General features: G+C 49.3%; 1 protein-coding gene across 2 annotated transcripts; it reads left to right on the top strand.

Moving 5' to 3' along the window:
• The first annotated feature begins 10,790 nt into the window (after positions 1-10,790).
• LOC119277920 (G-type lectin S-receptor-like serine/threonine-protein kinase At2g19130) lies at positions 10,791-13,752 on the top strand. Of its 2 annotated transcripts, none has more exons than XM_037559269.1 (2): positions 10,791-11,115; positions 11,244-13,752. In XM_037559269.1, the coding sequence occupies exons 1-2, from the start codon at positions 10,941-10,943 to the stop codon at positions 13,535-13,537; spliced, it is 2,469 nt and encodes an 822-aa protein (XP_037415166.1). In that variant the 5' UTR covers positions 10,791-10,940; the 3' UTR covers positions 13,538-13,752. The 2 variants fall into 2 exon arrangements, with proteins under 2 accessions (XP_037415166.1, XP_037415165.1); XM_037559268.1 differs by having other exon boundaries at positions 11,241-13,752.
• Positions 13,753-16,996: the final 3,244 nt, after the last annotated feature.

Below are 16,996 nucleotides of genomic sequence, written 5' to 3'. Positions count from 1 at the left end.
ATCATACCATAGGCTAGCTTCTAGGGTTTAGCCTTTACGATCTCGTGGTAGATCAACTCTTGTAATACTCATATCATCAAGATCAATCAAGCAGGAAGTAGCGTATTACCTCCATCGAGAGGGCCCGAACCTGGGTAAAACATCGTGTCCCCAGTCTTTTGTTACAATTAGCCTTAGACGCACAGTTCGGGACCCCCTACCCGAGATCCGCCGGTTTTGACACCGACACCTGCCAGGCCAGGTGAAGACTTTGTTGTTGCGCCTGAAGAAACTGCTTATGACAGGCCAACTGCATCAGTTGGGCCTGAAGAAATTGATCCAATTCCCACTGCTCCACCTGCTCCAACAACAAGCACAATTCTTCCTTCTGCTCTGGAAGTGAAGAAAACCAAAGTTGCGGAGCGTGCTGCTTTGAAGAAGAGGAAAGCATCGGCTGCCATAGAATCTTCGGCCCCCAAGAAGGCGAAGATTTTGACAAGTTCAATGGACAATCCCATTGATGTTGTTCCTCTTGCAAGTATGCCATCAAAGGAACTTGTTCCTTATGATGAAGAATATCATATTCCTAAAGAATCTATTGAAGAAGATCCCTGCTGCTTCCACAGAGCAGATGGATGAGGAAATTGAAGTTGAGGCTTTCACTTCAACTCCTCGGATATCATCGCCAACGCCTCAGTTTACTGCTGAAGAGGCCGGCGTTGAAGAAATGGAAGTGGATGAGGATGTGGACATTGGCTGCACCACTCCCGTGACGAACAATGATTTTTGGGATAGCCAACACCCCAACTCTCCTCTGTTGACACCAATCCAATAAATTCCTCAGCCCCCAACCCCAACTGAAATTCAAATGGGCTCTGAAGAAATTCATGCCACCCCTTCCATTCACAAAGAGATTCCAGCCACTAGTGCTGATGAAAATGCTGAAGAAATGGAGGCCCAGGCTGCTACTAAAGAATAAGATATTCCTCAGCCTGCGGCTCCAGAGATTGACATTCCAGAAGTCATTCTTCAAATCACTGACACTCCTCAGCCACAGCCGAAGAATCCATTCTCCAAAACTCTGAAGTTCAAGGCTGATGCTTTCTTCAATGAGCATGTATTTTTCACTGATTATAATCCATATGAATCTTCTCGTCTGAGGAGGAAGCGCTTCTGGACTGCTAGCCAAGCAAATTTCTATTCTTTAGTTTTGTTCAACAAATACAAAGTCTTCGACCATGATCATATTCCTCACTTGGATATGGAATCACTGCCTTGCTTTGCGCCAGTCCTCACTGCCATTCATGATGCTGGCCTGCTCAATTTCTGCACTGACATCTGTGATTGGAATGAAGAACTCATTCTTCAATTCTATGCGATGCTGCACATCACAGACAATGCTGAAGATGTGAACTCTTGGGTGTTGGACTGGATGACAAAAACACACACTATAAGGCACCGGCCACTGAATTGCTTCGTGTCATGCCTGTAAGTCCTTCCCCAGAAGGTGCACGTCTCATATACTCTGAAACTGAGCCGTCAGATCATTTCATGCAAGTGCTAATGAAGCCATTGAAGCCTGGATAAGCCTCAAGAACCAAATTCCTCGTGAAGGAATTGCAATATGTGCCAAGGACAGTCTATCGCATTCTGACGAAGACATTGAGTCCAATCAAAGGCCACGACTCGAATGATGAAGAAGTCATTGGCATCATGAAGAATCATCTTTTCAACATCATGCATGGTATTCCCCTGAACTATCATGATTTCTTCATGAGGACTTTGGCAAACGTTGCAATGTCCCCATTTGAGTTGAAGCCTTACGCTCCCTGGATTATGAGATTCCTCAGATCAAGGTCTTCACTCAACTACAAAGCTGATACACTCAACCAAGGCAGCTACTTGCCCCCAATTGAAGTCCTCAAACGGAAATTTTCCTCAGCTGATGAAAAGGGCAAGGCCACTGCTGTTATTGATGAGGGCATTCGACCATTGGATGGACAGTTTCGCAAAGCTGCTTCATACTCCACCAATGATGACTCTGCCACTCATGATACTGCCGCTAATGCATCCAAGCAAAGTCCTCAGGCAACAGCTCCAAGGGTGATGACTGATCGTGAGCTTCTCCTCAGTCTTCATCAAAAGGTGGATCGCAATCACAAATGGGTGAAACGTCAGTTTGGTTCAATTCTTCACAACATGGCTGCCACATATAATTCTGTGAAGAAGAACCATTACTACCTTAATGAAGTGTTTGATCGCACCTGGGCTATACTATCTCACCTTTATGGTGACGAGGATCTCAAGAAGATGGGCTTCAAGCAGGACTTCGACTGGGCTAAGACCCCACCGAAGAAATTCAATAAAGGTGCCGTTCCTCCTTTCGTGCCCACTTCATATTCCTCATCTCGTGACACTAATGAAAAATGAAGATCTGGACGACACTACGGCAGGCCCTTCTCCAACAAACGACCCCAACAACGCTGACGCTCCTCCATCGACTTCGTGAAGAAATTCTTCAGGGGCGTTAGTCCTCACTTTTCGTCCCTTTTGGTCATTTGATGACAAAGGGGGAGAAATTTGAGTTAGTCTTCAAGCGGGTCTATATATATGGGCGTTTTTTGTTAAGTTGCAACTCTCGCTCTTCTGAAGCTTTTGTTGATTGAGTTGTAAACTTAAGTCCGATGGTGACCTGATACTTTTGCTCTATTTTTCTGCATGCTATTTCCTCATTAATGTTATGCACGCATGCTGAATCACATCAGTCACCATATTTCATCATGCATTTCAAATTCTTCATTTCATATGTTAAATGCGTGTATGAATTACAAGATATAGGGGGATATCTCCATGATTCTACTCTTCAAATGTGCATTGCTTCAAAAGCAAATTCCTCACTATGCACATCTTCAGGGGGAGTTCTTCCATATCTTGCAATCAAATTCCTCAATATTGAGTACTTTCAATTCATATGTTTATCCCCGTTGAAAACTTAACATATATTGTCATCAATCACCAAAAAGGGGGAGATTGTAAGTACATCTAGTGCCCCTTACTGATTTTGGTGTATTGAAGACTTATAGGTTAAGGGACTAATATGTTTGTGAGTGTACACAGGCTCTATAAGTCAACAAGGAGTTTGATATTTACAGTGAAAGTTGACCCCTAAAAATGAATGTCTTCGGCTGAAGACTTTGGTTCTCCTGAAGACTTTGAAAGTGAAGAAATTGGTGTGAAAGTGAAGACTTCAACATTCATGCGAGGAATCTGGAGCGTGAAGACTTTTGTTTTCGTAGTTTCATTTTCTTCTTCTTGAGTCATAGGAAACATCATACTGTTAAAGGGGGTCGAGGTAATACTAAGGAAACAGATTTCCAAGTGATGCTCATCTAAAAATCCTACACCTACCCAATCCTTCGAGTGAAGCCATTGGAAATCTCATATCAGTTCAGTCAATTTCTTTAATGATAGAGACGAAGATCTTCTGGTCTCTGAGGAATTTGTTCTGACTGAGGAGTTAGGAATTCGCCAGTGCGAATTGCCTACACAGTGAGGAACATGATAGCCCTGAGGAATTCGAACCTCAAATCTGACTGTTGTTGTGCCGCGCGCCAGCTGTCCTGAAATATCCTACCACCTAACGGTCATATCAGACAAGGGCATTTATGTCTTATCATGTCGGGCTGCTTCCTAGGCTATAAATAGCCGCCCCCTACAACCACTAGCTGGTTGGCTGCTCCGAGAGAAACTGACACTTGTCATTTGAGAGCATCCCATCCTCCGAGGACTTTGAGCGAAAATCATCAAGTGAGGAAAACCCAAATCCCAAACCCAAACCTACAGACCCCAAAGTGATTGAGCATCACTGAAGAGATTGTTTCTGTGTGGAACCGACGCTTGTTACCTTTGAGGACTGTGTATCCTCCAGACGGTTAGGCGTCATAGTCTGAGCATCCAAGAGGAATTGTGGATTGCCGAGTGACCAAGTATGTGAAGGTTTGGAAGTCACCTGTGAAGACTTACCACTACTGTTGGGCGAGGTCTGTGTGATCTTAGCTCAAGGAGAATACGGTGATGACTGTGTGTCTGGGACTGTGTGTCCTCGAGTTTAAATATTCAGCCTCTCCAACCAGACGTACAACTGTCACAGCAGTTGGAACTGGTCTACCAAATCATTGTCTTCACCAAGCCAACTGGTTCTATTTCCTCAACCCTTTCATTTCCTCAGTTATGTGTTGATGTACCTGATCATTACTGTTTAAAGACTTTGACTGAAGACTTTCTCTAATTCCTCAATCCTATTTCTTCAGTCTGTTTGTCTTCATCCTGTTTATCCTGTGTTTACGCTTTCTGTACTATGTGTTTGTCTTTCATTTCATCATGATGACTATGTTGTTGCTCTGTTATGCTTATACGTGAGTACTTATCCCGCTGCAAGTAGTTCTTCGCTTAGGAATTTCCTCACCCTGAAATTCCTCAGTGAACAATTCATAAAATCGCCTATTCACCCCCCCTCTAGTCGACGTAACACACTTTCAGCAAGCTCCTGCGATGACGCTGAGCGTTTGCCCCCTCGCCTTGGAGCTTCTCGTCGCCGTTCGCCGCGAGTCCAGAGAGCTCCGGCGGCGACACGTTCCCCCCTCGCTCCGGCTATATATAGCGCTCCCCTCCTCAATTTCTAGCCAAGCACCACTCCACACAACCTCCACGAACACGTAGACGAGCAGAAGCTCGATTGGGCAGGCCTCTGGTCGTCGCCCCGACCAGAGGACTCCGGCGATCCCCGCAGTCCAGCCGTCGCGCTCCAGTGCCTCTCGAGCTCAAGCAGCTGCTTGGGCGGGGCATTGGGGATCTGCTGGTGCTGCCTGGACACCGCTGAGCCCTCGGAGCTGCCTCTAGCCGTCATCTTCAACCTCTCCAGTGAAACCCGTCCGCCACCAAGGCTTGCGAGATCAACTGCGAGCAGCTCCGTCCACCTCTCGCCAAGCCACGGGTACGGGCAGGTGCGCCTCGAGCCCCGCTTCAATCCTATCCCTCTAGCCTAGCCCCAAACCCCCTCATCGCCGGGGTGAGCTCCGGCGAAGCCCCGCCTCTCTCTGATCTCGCCCTCCCCCCCCTCTCTCTCTCTCCTAACGCGTGGGACCCACCCGTCGGTCTCACCACTCGCGCCCGAAGCGGTACGAGTGGAGGCGTATTTCTGTTTTACGCTTTCGACATCACACCCCAGGATTTCGGTTTAATTCAAATATTATTCAGAAATTTGACTGAACTTTGACCAGCCACCATTTCACATAGGTCCAAATGATTTGATTCTTTTTGCATTGTCTTTGTTTCAGAAAGCTCTAGCAGCACACCAGAAGGTGGATTTTTCCTTGCTGTCTAGAATTTCTAGTGATTTTTAGAATGTGTTTTGACAAATAGTTTTGTGGTTTAAATTCTTTTTCAGAAGGAGAAGCTTGTCTTGAAGCAAACCAAGAGGGGTGTGATCCTCCTCTACACCAAGGCAAGCCACACCAGCATTTGGATGGTGTTATTTCAATATCTATGATTTTCTACTTGAATATGAGTTCTTATTTGCATTTAAAATTTGATAAATAACTTTGGTTAATTTCTAGTTACTTTACCATGCTTGATATGCTTGTTTTAGTTACTGGTTGAATGCATGAACTCGTTTGGCTAAGTAGAGTAATATTTTGCACTATGCATATTGCTATGGAAATGAATGGTAGTTATTTTACTAGTGATAGTTTCATTAAAATAAAGAACTAATAAAAATATTGTTTGATAAATAAAAATGAGTTATAACCAGAGAAGTTTGGTTCTAAGTATTGCAAGATGTATATGTTGTTAAGTTTGCTCCATGAATATGAGTTGTTTGCTTTGCATGACGAATAGTTGCATGATCCTTTTTGGGGTATCTCATGTTGATGATAAAAAGTTTTTATCAAAGCTAAACTTGATTAAGTTCAACTTGAAAATGATGTTGATCACATCATGGTGCCACTAAATCAGGTTTTTAATTCAGTACGACCACATTTAACTTATGGGAAGGTCTTGATTCGGTCCTTTGTCGTGGCTCTCACTGGTGCCTCCCGCGAGTGAAGGTTATGGGCGTGCATACCTGGCCCGGTAGGCAGCCATAACCTTGTGTGCTAGTTTTTGTTTTTATGGTACCTTGTCCCTGTTTGGGACCGTTTTGCCATGACGGTGGCCGTTGGTGTCTTTGGTAGACACAGGGCCACCCAAGACCTAGCCCTGACGGGGAGTTGGTCGGAGTGGCTGGGGAGAGTGCATGACAAAGGGAGGGTTTCGTCGGAATGCTTTAGTCCACCCAAATGGGAATGCGAGGCCCGGTGTTTCGTAGTGTGGGTAAAGTGCGCTACCTCTGCAGAGTGTAATTAATCTATCGATAGTCGCGTCCTCGGTTATGGGCATAACTCGGAAGTAAGTCATACCATGGATCAACTTTTCTAATAAATCTTGCAAACTAAGTGATGATTGTGATGTATTGGTTCGTGGCGAAGCATGAACATGTGAGGTGTTCATGAGTGATTGGTTTCAGGTGTGACCCAGGAATGGTCACAGTTTGGTTACGAGGTAACCGTCTGGTAAGCGAGTCCGTGGGACTCATTGCATGAAACGTTTGTTTTCCTTCAGTAGTAGTTTTGCATTGTATTAACCTGGTTAAATATCATGATATTGTTTGCCATCGTGCTTATGTTTGTTGTGAGCTTGCAAGTACATTCAATGTACTGACCTGGAGTGTTATGCCAGATTTCAGGCAAGTCAATTTGCATCGGAGCGCATCTCGTGTCTAGGCCGTGTTCACGTCGGTGTCCCTATGCTATGGAGTTCCACTTCGTCGTTCTTCCGCTGCCGTGTAGCTCCTGTGATCGAGGCCCCATCATGTTCATTAAATTATGTACATACTGTCTAGCAGCACCATGTGTGCCGCTTGGCCTCGAATCTCGATGTAATATCAGACCTATGTAATCCGCTAGGATCAATAAAGCGGTTGTTTTTGTACCATGTTGTTGTGTATTGCCAGAAGACTTGATCTCTGGGTTGGCAATGCAATGCAAGATGGCCTGCTAGGCAATTCTCCTTTATGATTTTATTGCTTTTAGCCTGCAATGGGCTATACATGGGCTAACCCGTTCACGTTAATGAGAAAAGGCATGAAAAAAGTATAGGGGAGCGAAGCAAGCACGAAACAAGCGGGCAAGGAAAAAAATTAGCGATTAGTTGATCGCTATCGAGGGACGAGATGATCGTTAGGGGGGGTCTCGCCCCCCCCCCCCTCGTCCCCCCTTAGATCCATCCCTGCTCCTAGTCATGACGACGCTCTCTCTGTCATCTTTGTGAAGCTTACAAAAGGTTTGTTACGTACATGGTTTGGCTCTGGGATATTTTATCTACACAAGGCTTCTACGACAATGATTTTTTCCGCCCGGCGGCCGCAGGCCGAACCCGGCGCACTGGGGGCAATCGGGGGCTCCGGCGCAAGGGAAAAGCACCGCTGGCCCACGCCGTCAGGTGAAAAGTCAAGATTTTCTTCCCCGACTCGCCTCCCACCCCCCGCGCCCTCGGCCGCCACTAGCTATATCTCGGCGCCGCCCGCCGCCCTTCACCGCTAGATAGCCATTCCCCGCCGGAAAAATAGCAGAGGTTCACCGCGGCAGCCCCTCCGACAGCAGCTGGGCGTTTCCGGCCGCCGTTTTCGGACGCGTAGGGGCAGTTTAGCGGCGGGTGCACGCCCACCGGGCGCAAGGTGTTCGGCGATTTGCCTGCCTCGGCGATGAACTCGGATGACGAGGAAGCGCTTGCCGCGCTGCTGGAGGAGGAAGCCGAGGCCGACGTCCAGGAAGAAGAGCATCTCATGGTGCTCGCCGCCCTCGCCTAGCTGCTGGCGAGCAATGAAAAGCCATGGCGAGGTGGCTCGGCGCCGGGGCGGGTGAAAGCAAAGAACCGGCATCATGTCGAAGGCTACTGCATGCTCTACTCCGACTACTTCACCGATGCTCCACTTCACGACGACAAAACATTTGGGCGCCGTTATCGGATGAGCCGAAAGCTCTTCCTCAGGATTGTGAATTCCATCCAGGAGTTTGACAACTAATTCAAATGCAAGATGGATTGCACCGGCAAACTTGGATTCACCTCGATCCAGAAGTGCACGACAGCGATGAGGATGGTTACATACGGAGCTCCCGGTGACTCACAGGACGACTATGGGCGCATGGTCGAGTCCACTAGCATAGAGTGTTTCTACAAGTTCTGTCGGGCAATGGTGGCAGTGTTTGGACCGCAATACTTGAGAACACCCAACGCAGAAGACACTGCTCGGATCCTAGCACAGAATGCAGCAAGAGGATTTCCTGGGATGCTTGGAAGCATCGACTGCATGCATTGGAAATGGAAGAATTGCCCATTTGCTTGGCAGGGGATGTACAAAGGCGCCAAAGGCGGTTGCAGTGTGGTACTTGAGGCGGTGGCCACACATGACCTCTAGATTTGGCACTCCTTATTTGGTATGCCAGGAACTCACAATGACATCAATGTGCTGCAGTGCTCTCCTGTCTTTGCCAAGCTTGTTGAAGGTCATTCTCCTCTAGTGAACTTCAAGATCAATGGGCGGCACTACAACAAGGGGTACTATCTAGTTGATGGCATCTATCCGAGATGGTCGACATTTGTGAAGACCATCTCAAACCCTATGCCAGGAGGCAAGAACGCCTGGTTTGCGAAGATTCAGGAGGCTTGCAGTAAGGATGTCGAGCGATCATTTGGTGTGCTCCAATCTCGATTTGCTGTTGTCCGGTACCCGCTCAGACCTGGTCGAAAGATCAAATGTGGTGACCTGCTGTGTCATCTTGCACAACATGATCATTGAGAGCGAGCAGGAAGAGCCAGTGTTTGACACTGAACCATACCACAGGCAGGGTCCTCTTGCCCAAGTTGATCACCAGCTACCGGCAACCTGGACTGCCTACCTCAGTATGCGTCAGGAGATCCGAGACCCACAGGTGCATCATCAGCTGCAGCATGATCTGGTGGAGCACCTATGGAGGCTCAAGGGCGAGCCGGGCGCGACGTGTGATGAAATACGAGTTTTTATTTGTTGAACTATATAATTTGTATTGAACTATTTGTTGTTGTACTATTTTGTTCAAGTATTTGATTTTTCTATGATGAAATATGTGATAAAAAAATATTTATGTTGATAATTGAACGTCGAGCCACGGCGAACCATGCCGAATATGGGCCTATTCTCGCCCATATGGGCCCTTTATTCACCGAAATGGGGCTGAAAAGTGGGCCAACATCGGCGCCTGGGGGCGACGACTTGGCGCAAAACCGCCCCCAACGCCGAACGTATCACCGGCTCGCCCCCAGAAGGCGATTTTTATGCGTCCTGGGGGGCCAATGGCTGGAGATGCTCTTAGGCCTCGTTTTCTCCCCTTGGATGTCTCCATTATGCAACATAATGTTCTCTTGTGGTTCGTGCTTCCTCCTAGTCATGGCGACGCTCTCTCTGTCGTCTTTGCGAAGCTAACGAAAGGTTTGTTACGGACATGGTTTGGCTCTGGGATATTTTATCTACACAAGGCTTCTACGACAATGATTTTTTCTCCAGGGCATTAGTCCAACTGGATCTTAGCACGATGACTTTAGGACTGCATGATACACCGTCAGGCCGGCTTCGACTATGAACAGCGGCGGCGCGCCTTTGATTCATGCTGAATATTGAGCTTGTTTGGCTCTTTGGGAACCTGGCTCTAATTTCCTTGTGTTTTTTAGACGTCTAGTATTATTAAAAGTTTTTATTATAAATCCGGAGCCTTATATACTACTCCCTCCGTCCCACAATATAAGACATTTTTGCAAGCTAAGCTAGCTTGCAAAAATATCTTATATTATGAGACAGAGGGAGTAGAAAATTAGCTTGCAAAAACGTGTTACATTGTGGGACGGAGGAAGTAGAAAAAAGGGAGTTAAAACTATAGAGACCAACATTCAACCAGGGCAATGGCGACCGGCGAGGCTGTCTAGTTGTGAGATGAATCAACAAGACAAAATAAGGAAGCAGAAGCACGAGCTCTTTGGATATTTTTCGTCTATGTTGTTTCCAGGTACATAAGCTGTGCGTCGCGCTCCGCCGTTGATAGCTGGCCTCACGTGACACCGACCGGAACACGCGCGCGGCCACTGCCCACGCTTTACTGCCCGGGCCGGTCGGACTGCGGCCGCCACCACCACCCCTGAGCGGCGATCAATGCGACACCAACCCCCCCTGGATTTGCGTGGCTTTGTGGCGGTGCAGCGTCGCCGTTTGCATGTTGATGATGCCCGTGTCATGCCGAGTGATTTAACAGTTGATTACTCCACAGGCCACTCCCACTTGGATCCGGCTTGCCTGCTCCCTCCTCTGTGCACGGCCCAGCTGCCTGCGACCGATACCCTCCGTCCACGTCCATACCCCTGTAGCCCTCTCCAGCCAGTGGCTGCTCGTCATAACTCATAACCGGTCGGTCGAGGTATAGTGTGCACCTGCACCCAAAAGTTCACCGGCGGTCCACCGATCGCGCTGCGTGCCGTCCGTCCATGTGCAGAGCCGCAGTCCGACTGGCTGGCGAAACAGCACGCGGCACCCTCCGCTGCTGCACGGCACGGCCCCGCGCCCGCCCAGGAACGACGGCGAGGTGAGATGAACCAAAGTGTTAATTCTCTCGTACGACGCCTTCAATGCCGCATTTAAGCCGGGCGTGACCGCTCGGTCGCGGACCACCGTTTCCTCCTCTGTTAACCATCGGCCAATCCGAGGCGTGGCTCGCTCGATCCCCTCACACAATCGTTTCTTCACTGTCAGCCTCTGTTGTCTTATTGCCGGCCACCACCTCCCCTGCCGCGCTGTTCAGGCCAGTGTCTGTTGTCCGGCCGCGCGCTTGGAGGCTGCAGCAATGGCGACGCGCTTCTCCGCCGCCGTGCTGCCTTTGCTCCTAGGCTTTCTGCTCCTGCAAGGAGCACCGTCGCGCGCCGCCGATACAGACACCGTCGTCATCGGCCGGCCGCTGTCAGGCCGACAGAGGCTGGTGTCCAAGCGCGGCAAGTTCGCGCTCGGCTTCTTCCAGCCAGGTAAACCCACCTGCAACACCTACCCCTCCGACTCTCCTTAGCTCTTCTTGTGGTCTTGCGGATGATGCAGATTCTACATGTTTCTGAATGATGATTGTCGTGTGACATTCCTTTCGCATGCGCAGCAGAATCCTCGCAGAACTGGTACCTCGGCATTTGGTACAACCAAATCTCCAAGCACACCACGGTGTGGGTCGCCAACCGGGACGCGCCGGTCTCCGACCCAGCTTCCGCGCAGCTCTCTATCTCCAGCGACGGCAACATGGTCCTCCTCCACGGCGACCGTGCCAAGTCCCCGGCACTCTGGTCCACAGGCGTCGCGGGCATCGCACCCAGCAGCTCCACGGTCGGCGTCCTGCTCGACACGGGCAACCTCGTCCTCGCGGACGCGTCCAACACCTCCGTCGTGCTCTGGCAGAGCTTCGACCACTTCGGCGACACGTGGCTGCCCGGCGGCAGGCTCGGCCGAAACAAGCGCACCGGCGAGGTCACGCGCCTCTTCGCGTGGAAGGGCTACGACGACCCGGCGCCGGGCGTGTTCGCGCTCGAGCTCGACCCGAACGGCACGAGCCAGTATCTGCTCAACTGGAACGGCAGCATGGAGTACTGGACCAGCGGCAACTGGACCGGCGACGGGTTCACCGGCGTGCCGGAGTTGAAGGCCTATAGCAGCTCCCCGATGTCCATGTACAAATTCGGCTACGTCGACGGCAAGGACGAGAGCTACTTCTTCTACGACGTCAAGGACGAGGCCGTCGTGACGCGGTTCCTGGTGGACGTGACGGGTCAGATCAAGTTCCTGACGTGGGTGGAGTCTGCCGGCGCGTGGATCCTCTTCTGGACGCAGCCCAAGGCGCAGTGCGACGTCTACGCGCTGTGCGGGGCCTTCGCCGCGTGCGTAGAGAATGAGCTGCCGTCGTGCCGCTGCCTCCGCGGATTCCGGGAGAGGCGCCCGCTGGCATGGCTACAGGGCAACCATGCTGAGGGCTGCGTCCGGGACACCGCGCTGCAGCAGTGCGCGCGCGGCGGCGGCGTCCAGGGCGCTACGCGCGAGGCGAAGAACGACGACGGTTTTTATGCCATGCCCAACTTGAGGCTCCCGAGCGACGCGCAGGGTGTGGTGGCCGCGGCGAGTGCTCACGACTGCGAGCTCGCGTGTCTTGGCGACTGCTTCTGCACCGCGTACTCTCACAACGGCAGCTGCTGGCTATGGCACGGAGGCCTCATCAACCTGCAAGACACGAGCAGCACTGCCACCGGAGGTAACAGTGGCACCATCATGGTCCGGCTGGCTGCGTCTGAGCTCACTAGCCCAGGGCGCACCAAGACAGTGATCATTGCGCTCGTCGCCGTCGCGGCGGCCGTGGCCGCGGTCACCGTTGCCGTTCTCGTGTCAGCCTTCGTTCTGAGGAGGAGAAGGGTGAAGGCGCAAAGAAGAGTCGTGGAAGGTTCCCTGATGGCGTTGACGTACCGCGACATGCAGTCCGTGACCAACAACTTCTCGGACAAGCTCGGCGGCGGCTCCTTCGGGTCGGTGTTCAAAGGGTCACTCCCCGACGCGACCGCGACGCTGGTCGCGGTGAAGAAGCTCGAGGGCGTGCGTCAGGGGGAGAAGCAGTTCCGCGCGGAGGTGAGCACCATCGGCACCATCCAGCACGTCAACCTCATCCGGCTGCTCGGGTTCTGCTCCGAGGGGACAAGGAGGCTGCTCGTCTACGAGCACATGCCCAACGGCTCCCTGGACAGGCACCTCTTCGGGTCCAGCTCCAGCCCCGGCCATGGCGTCCTGAGCTGGGAGACGAGGTACCAGATCGCTCTGGGCATCGCGAGGGGACTGGACTACCTGCACGACAAGTGCAGGGACTGCATCATACACTGCGACATCAAGCCGGAGAACATCCTCCTGGACGACGCGTTCGCCGTCAAGGTGGCGGACTTCGGGCTGGCCAAGCTCATGGGCCGGGACATCAGCCGCGTGCTAACGACGATGAGGGGCACGGTCGGGTACCTCGCGCCCGAGTGGATAACCGGCACGGCCATCACGGCCAAGGCCGACGTGTTCAGCTACGGCATGCTGCTGTTCGAGGTCGTGTCCGGCAGGAGGAACGTGGAGCAGCGGCCGGACGGCACCGTGGACTTCTTCCCGTCGACGGCCGCCAGCCGGCTCCTGGACGGCGACGTGAAGAGCACGGTGGACAGGCGGCTCGACGGCCACGCCGACATTGGCGAGGTGGAGCGGGCGTGCAAGGTGGCATGCTGGTGCGTACAGGACGAGGAGGGCGCGCGGCCGAGCATGGGGACGGTGGTGCAGGCGCTCGAGGGGCTCGTCGATGTCACCATGCCGCCTGTCCCGAGAATGCTCAAAGTGCTCGGGGATCCAGCCAACTATGTCAAGTTCTTTTCAGGGTTGCCGTCCACGTGAAATCGCTCAGGCGCTCACGCAGCAAAACGTACTTAGCTTAGCCTTGTCATCACCGACATGACCTACTCATGTCATGCCTAGTTGTGTACAAGTATATAGGGTGGCCTTCTTCAATTGTAGTGGTGTCTCCTAGTCGCCTACGTGTTGTACTGAACTAGGCAAGAATTAGTGTATGCAGTCTTGCGGATATAGTGAATTCATGTTTTTTTCCACAATAGCTATATGTAGGTTGACTGAATTTTTAATTTGGGTAAGTCGATTTTGTGAAAGGAGGAATGGTTGGGGGAGGAAGAAAGCTAGAGGTAGAAGAAAAAAGGTCGATCATTGGATCTTCAATCTAACGGTCCAGAAAATTGACTTACTCAAAATATATTTTCAGGTGACTTACATGTAGCCGTTCCCTTTCTTTTCATAGGACATAATTAGGAAAAACTACCCTGCTAATTGAGGCTGAGATGATTCAATACTACTTGGTTCCGGAGGTAGTATGATGTACCGTAAAAAAATCTCTAAATAAAGTGACTGACTCAAATTACATATTGAGACCACTGCCTATTTAGTCAGTCCCATACAAGACATCTAAAAAACACAAGGAAATTAGAGCCAGGTACCCGAAGAGCCAAAGAAACTCAATATTCATCATCGAAGCCGACATGAGGTTGAATCCTACAGTAGGGAAGTCGTCATGCTAAGGTCCAGTTGGAGCCGCTGTCGCTTCATCGTTGAAGCCGGTCTAACGTTGTATCCTGCAGTCGGGGTGTCATCGTGCTAAGATCAAGTTGGACCAATGGCCTAGAGAAAAAGTCGCCATCACAGAAGCCTTGTGTAGATATATACAAACCATGTCTGAAACAAATATTTCGTCAGATTCGCAAGGACGATGGAGAGAGCGTCGCCACGACTAAGAGGAAGCACAAACCACAAGAGAAGATTCTCTCGCATAAAGCAGACATCCAAGAAGAGAAAAGGAGGCATAAGCCTCACTGCTGCCGCAAAAACAACCAGGGGAACATCACCCACATCCCCGAGGGTCGGCCTTCAGCCGTCGAAGTCGCTGGCTGCCCGCAACACTAGCACCACAAAGAGTTTGAAGAAGAAGGCCATTACCTCGATACTAACACTAAGACACACGAACTGCCAGCTTGGATTCCAAGGATCGCAGATGACGTAGACACCGCGTCCCAGATCCGACAGCAATAGCTAAGAAAACCACCCCTTCGATGACAGATCAGGAGGAAACTTATTTGATGCCGCCATTGCCACCGCTAAAGCCAAAGCCATGGACAACCAAAGAACTGATGAAGACACTACATAACTAAACATGTGTGAGGTGCCCTCCCAGATCAGCCTGCATGCAGTAGGCGTGGCTTTAATGCGCCACTAAACCTGCACACATTCGTTGGAACCGACGATCCTTGTTATTTCACCACCGAGAAGTTTTCCTCTCCTCATTATGTTCATGTTCAATCCGCACACAGTAGTCTATCTAAGTAAATATGCTCTCTAAATAAATCCGTATGATTTCTACCATTAGTTATGTCAATCGTATCGAAGCTGTGTTCCTTAATTAGTTATGTCAATCATGCATGCGCTCTAAAAAAATAGCTACATGTAATTCGTCTGGAATTTAATTTTGGGCCAGTCGATTTTGTATGTCGTTTATCTTGCTTTGCGATTGTAATGTTAATTTCCTTCTGGTTTGTTCTCTTAGGTGTTTGGATTGACCACATATTTGGGTAGTTGATTCCTTAATGTGCCAAAGCCCATTACTAGTTGCCATCCAACCTTCTCATTTTTCCCTTTGTTTTCTTCTTCTGTTTTTTTTGGCTTTTATCTGATTTCATTTTTATTTTTAAAATTTATTTCATTAATTTATTTTTATATTTATTTTCAAGGTATTTATGAAAAGTTTGGTGAGTGTAAATATATACGCACAAATACAGCCAAAAATGCATTGTTATAAGATTAGAATTTGCATATTGAAAAAGTACAATTTTTGTGCAAAGTTGTATGCAAGTTTTTTTTTACTTTTTTGTCTGTGCTTAAAGGATGATAGTATTGCTACGAATTCATTCTTTTTTATAAAATTTATTATTAATTTCTTTAATTTTTCTTTCTTCTTTAAGGATAATACAAATACCATTAATTCATTTTTTCGTAGGAAACTTATTTTTTTAAAATTCCACTTTCATATGTTTATTCTTTGCATATTTTCAAAAACACAACTTTTGTGTACATTCTGTAAAAAAATTGTCATTGTTTGCTTTAGATGTTTTTTCCTTCCATTTTCTTTAAAGGTTAATATCAATTGCGCTAATTCATTCTTCATTAGAAAACTTCAATATTCTGATTTTATTTTAGTTTTTTATTCTATTTTCTTTCGTCTTTAAGGGTAATACCAATAATCCAATAACGTATATAGTGAATATTCCACAGAAAGATGGATATCAAGCGTGCATCAAAGTATTAAGGAAAATAAAGATTGCATTAAGCCGATTGACATGATGTAGATAGATATTGTTTTCGCCATGCGTTTAAAGGAAAATTACACATCTAACTTTTTATCCTCAGTGGCAACAAGACAATACAAGCCTTTAACATTTTTTGCCACTGCGGTAGAATATTTGCAAGATTAAACCCAACTAACATACACAACTCCCTCTTGAAGATCGTTCATTTAAACATGGCGAGTGCAAAACTAATAAATCACAGAGTGTTGGGGATATAACTATTTGTGTAAGCCGCCGAGGAGGGCCCGGGTTACGCAAAGAAGACTCATCAGAAAGAAGCCCAAGACCAAGCATGAAGATGGCGGTTCAATAAAGGGTCTAAGGCCCACAAGCGGCTTAAGGCCCATAGTGGTAAACCGCCATGATGACATGACTTGTAACATAAGGTAGAATTAACTAGTCACTGAGCCGGACACTGTCTATGAGCCGGCAGGGACTCTGTAGGCCGCAGGGCGTCAACCCGTGTATATAAGGGGACGATCCGCCGGCGGCTTAGGGATAAGAAACAACTCATCGAGAACCGGGCATAGCGTATCTCGCTCCCTGGTCATCGAAACATCAAGCAATACCAACCCAACTAGACGTAGGTCTTACCTTCACCGTAAGTGGCCGAACTAGTATAAATCTCTCGTGTCCTTTGTCCCGAATTAACCCCTTTAAGCTTCCTAGTTGCGATGGCTCCACAACTAAGTCCTTGCAAGAGGACATCTGCCGTGATAATCCCACGACAGTTGGCACCCATCGTGGGGGCAGCGCACGGTGGATTTGAGATCTTAAAGGGCAGCTTCGAAGGGCTCAAGGGATACGTAGTTGGCCGTAAGACCAAGAGTCGCCGCGGCGAGATCTACATCGATGACGAAGGCTGGGGCCCCGACGCCGGCTCAATTGAGTACGGGTACCGGGTCCCCTTCGGCGGAATCCACGTCTTCATCGGCCAGATTGGTGAGCC

The sequence above is a fragment of the Triticum dicoccoides genome, chromosome 3B (assembly GCF_002162155.2).
Source record: "Triticum dicoccoides isolate Atlit2015 ecotype Zavitan chromosome 3B, WEW_v2.0, whole genome shotgun sequence".
Classification (NCBI taxonomy): domain Eukaryota; kingdom Viridiplantae; phylum Streptophyta; class Magnoliopsida; order Poales; family Poaceae; genus Triticum; species Triticum dicoccoides.
This window is presented reverse-complemented; position numbering and strand designations above follow the sequence as displayed.

What these genes read in the sequence shown, in the direction of transcription:
- LOC119277920 (XM_037559268.1), top strand. Translation starts at nt 10,941, where the DNA reads ATGGCGACGCGCTTCTCCGCCGCCGTGCTGCCTTTGCTCCTAGGCTTT. An exon ending in GCTCGGCTTCTTCCAGCCAG is followed by an intron (nt 11,116 to 11,240) that starts GTAAACCCACCT and finishes TCGCATGCGCAG; the next exon opens with CAGAATCCTCGCAGAACTGG.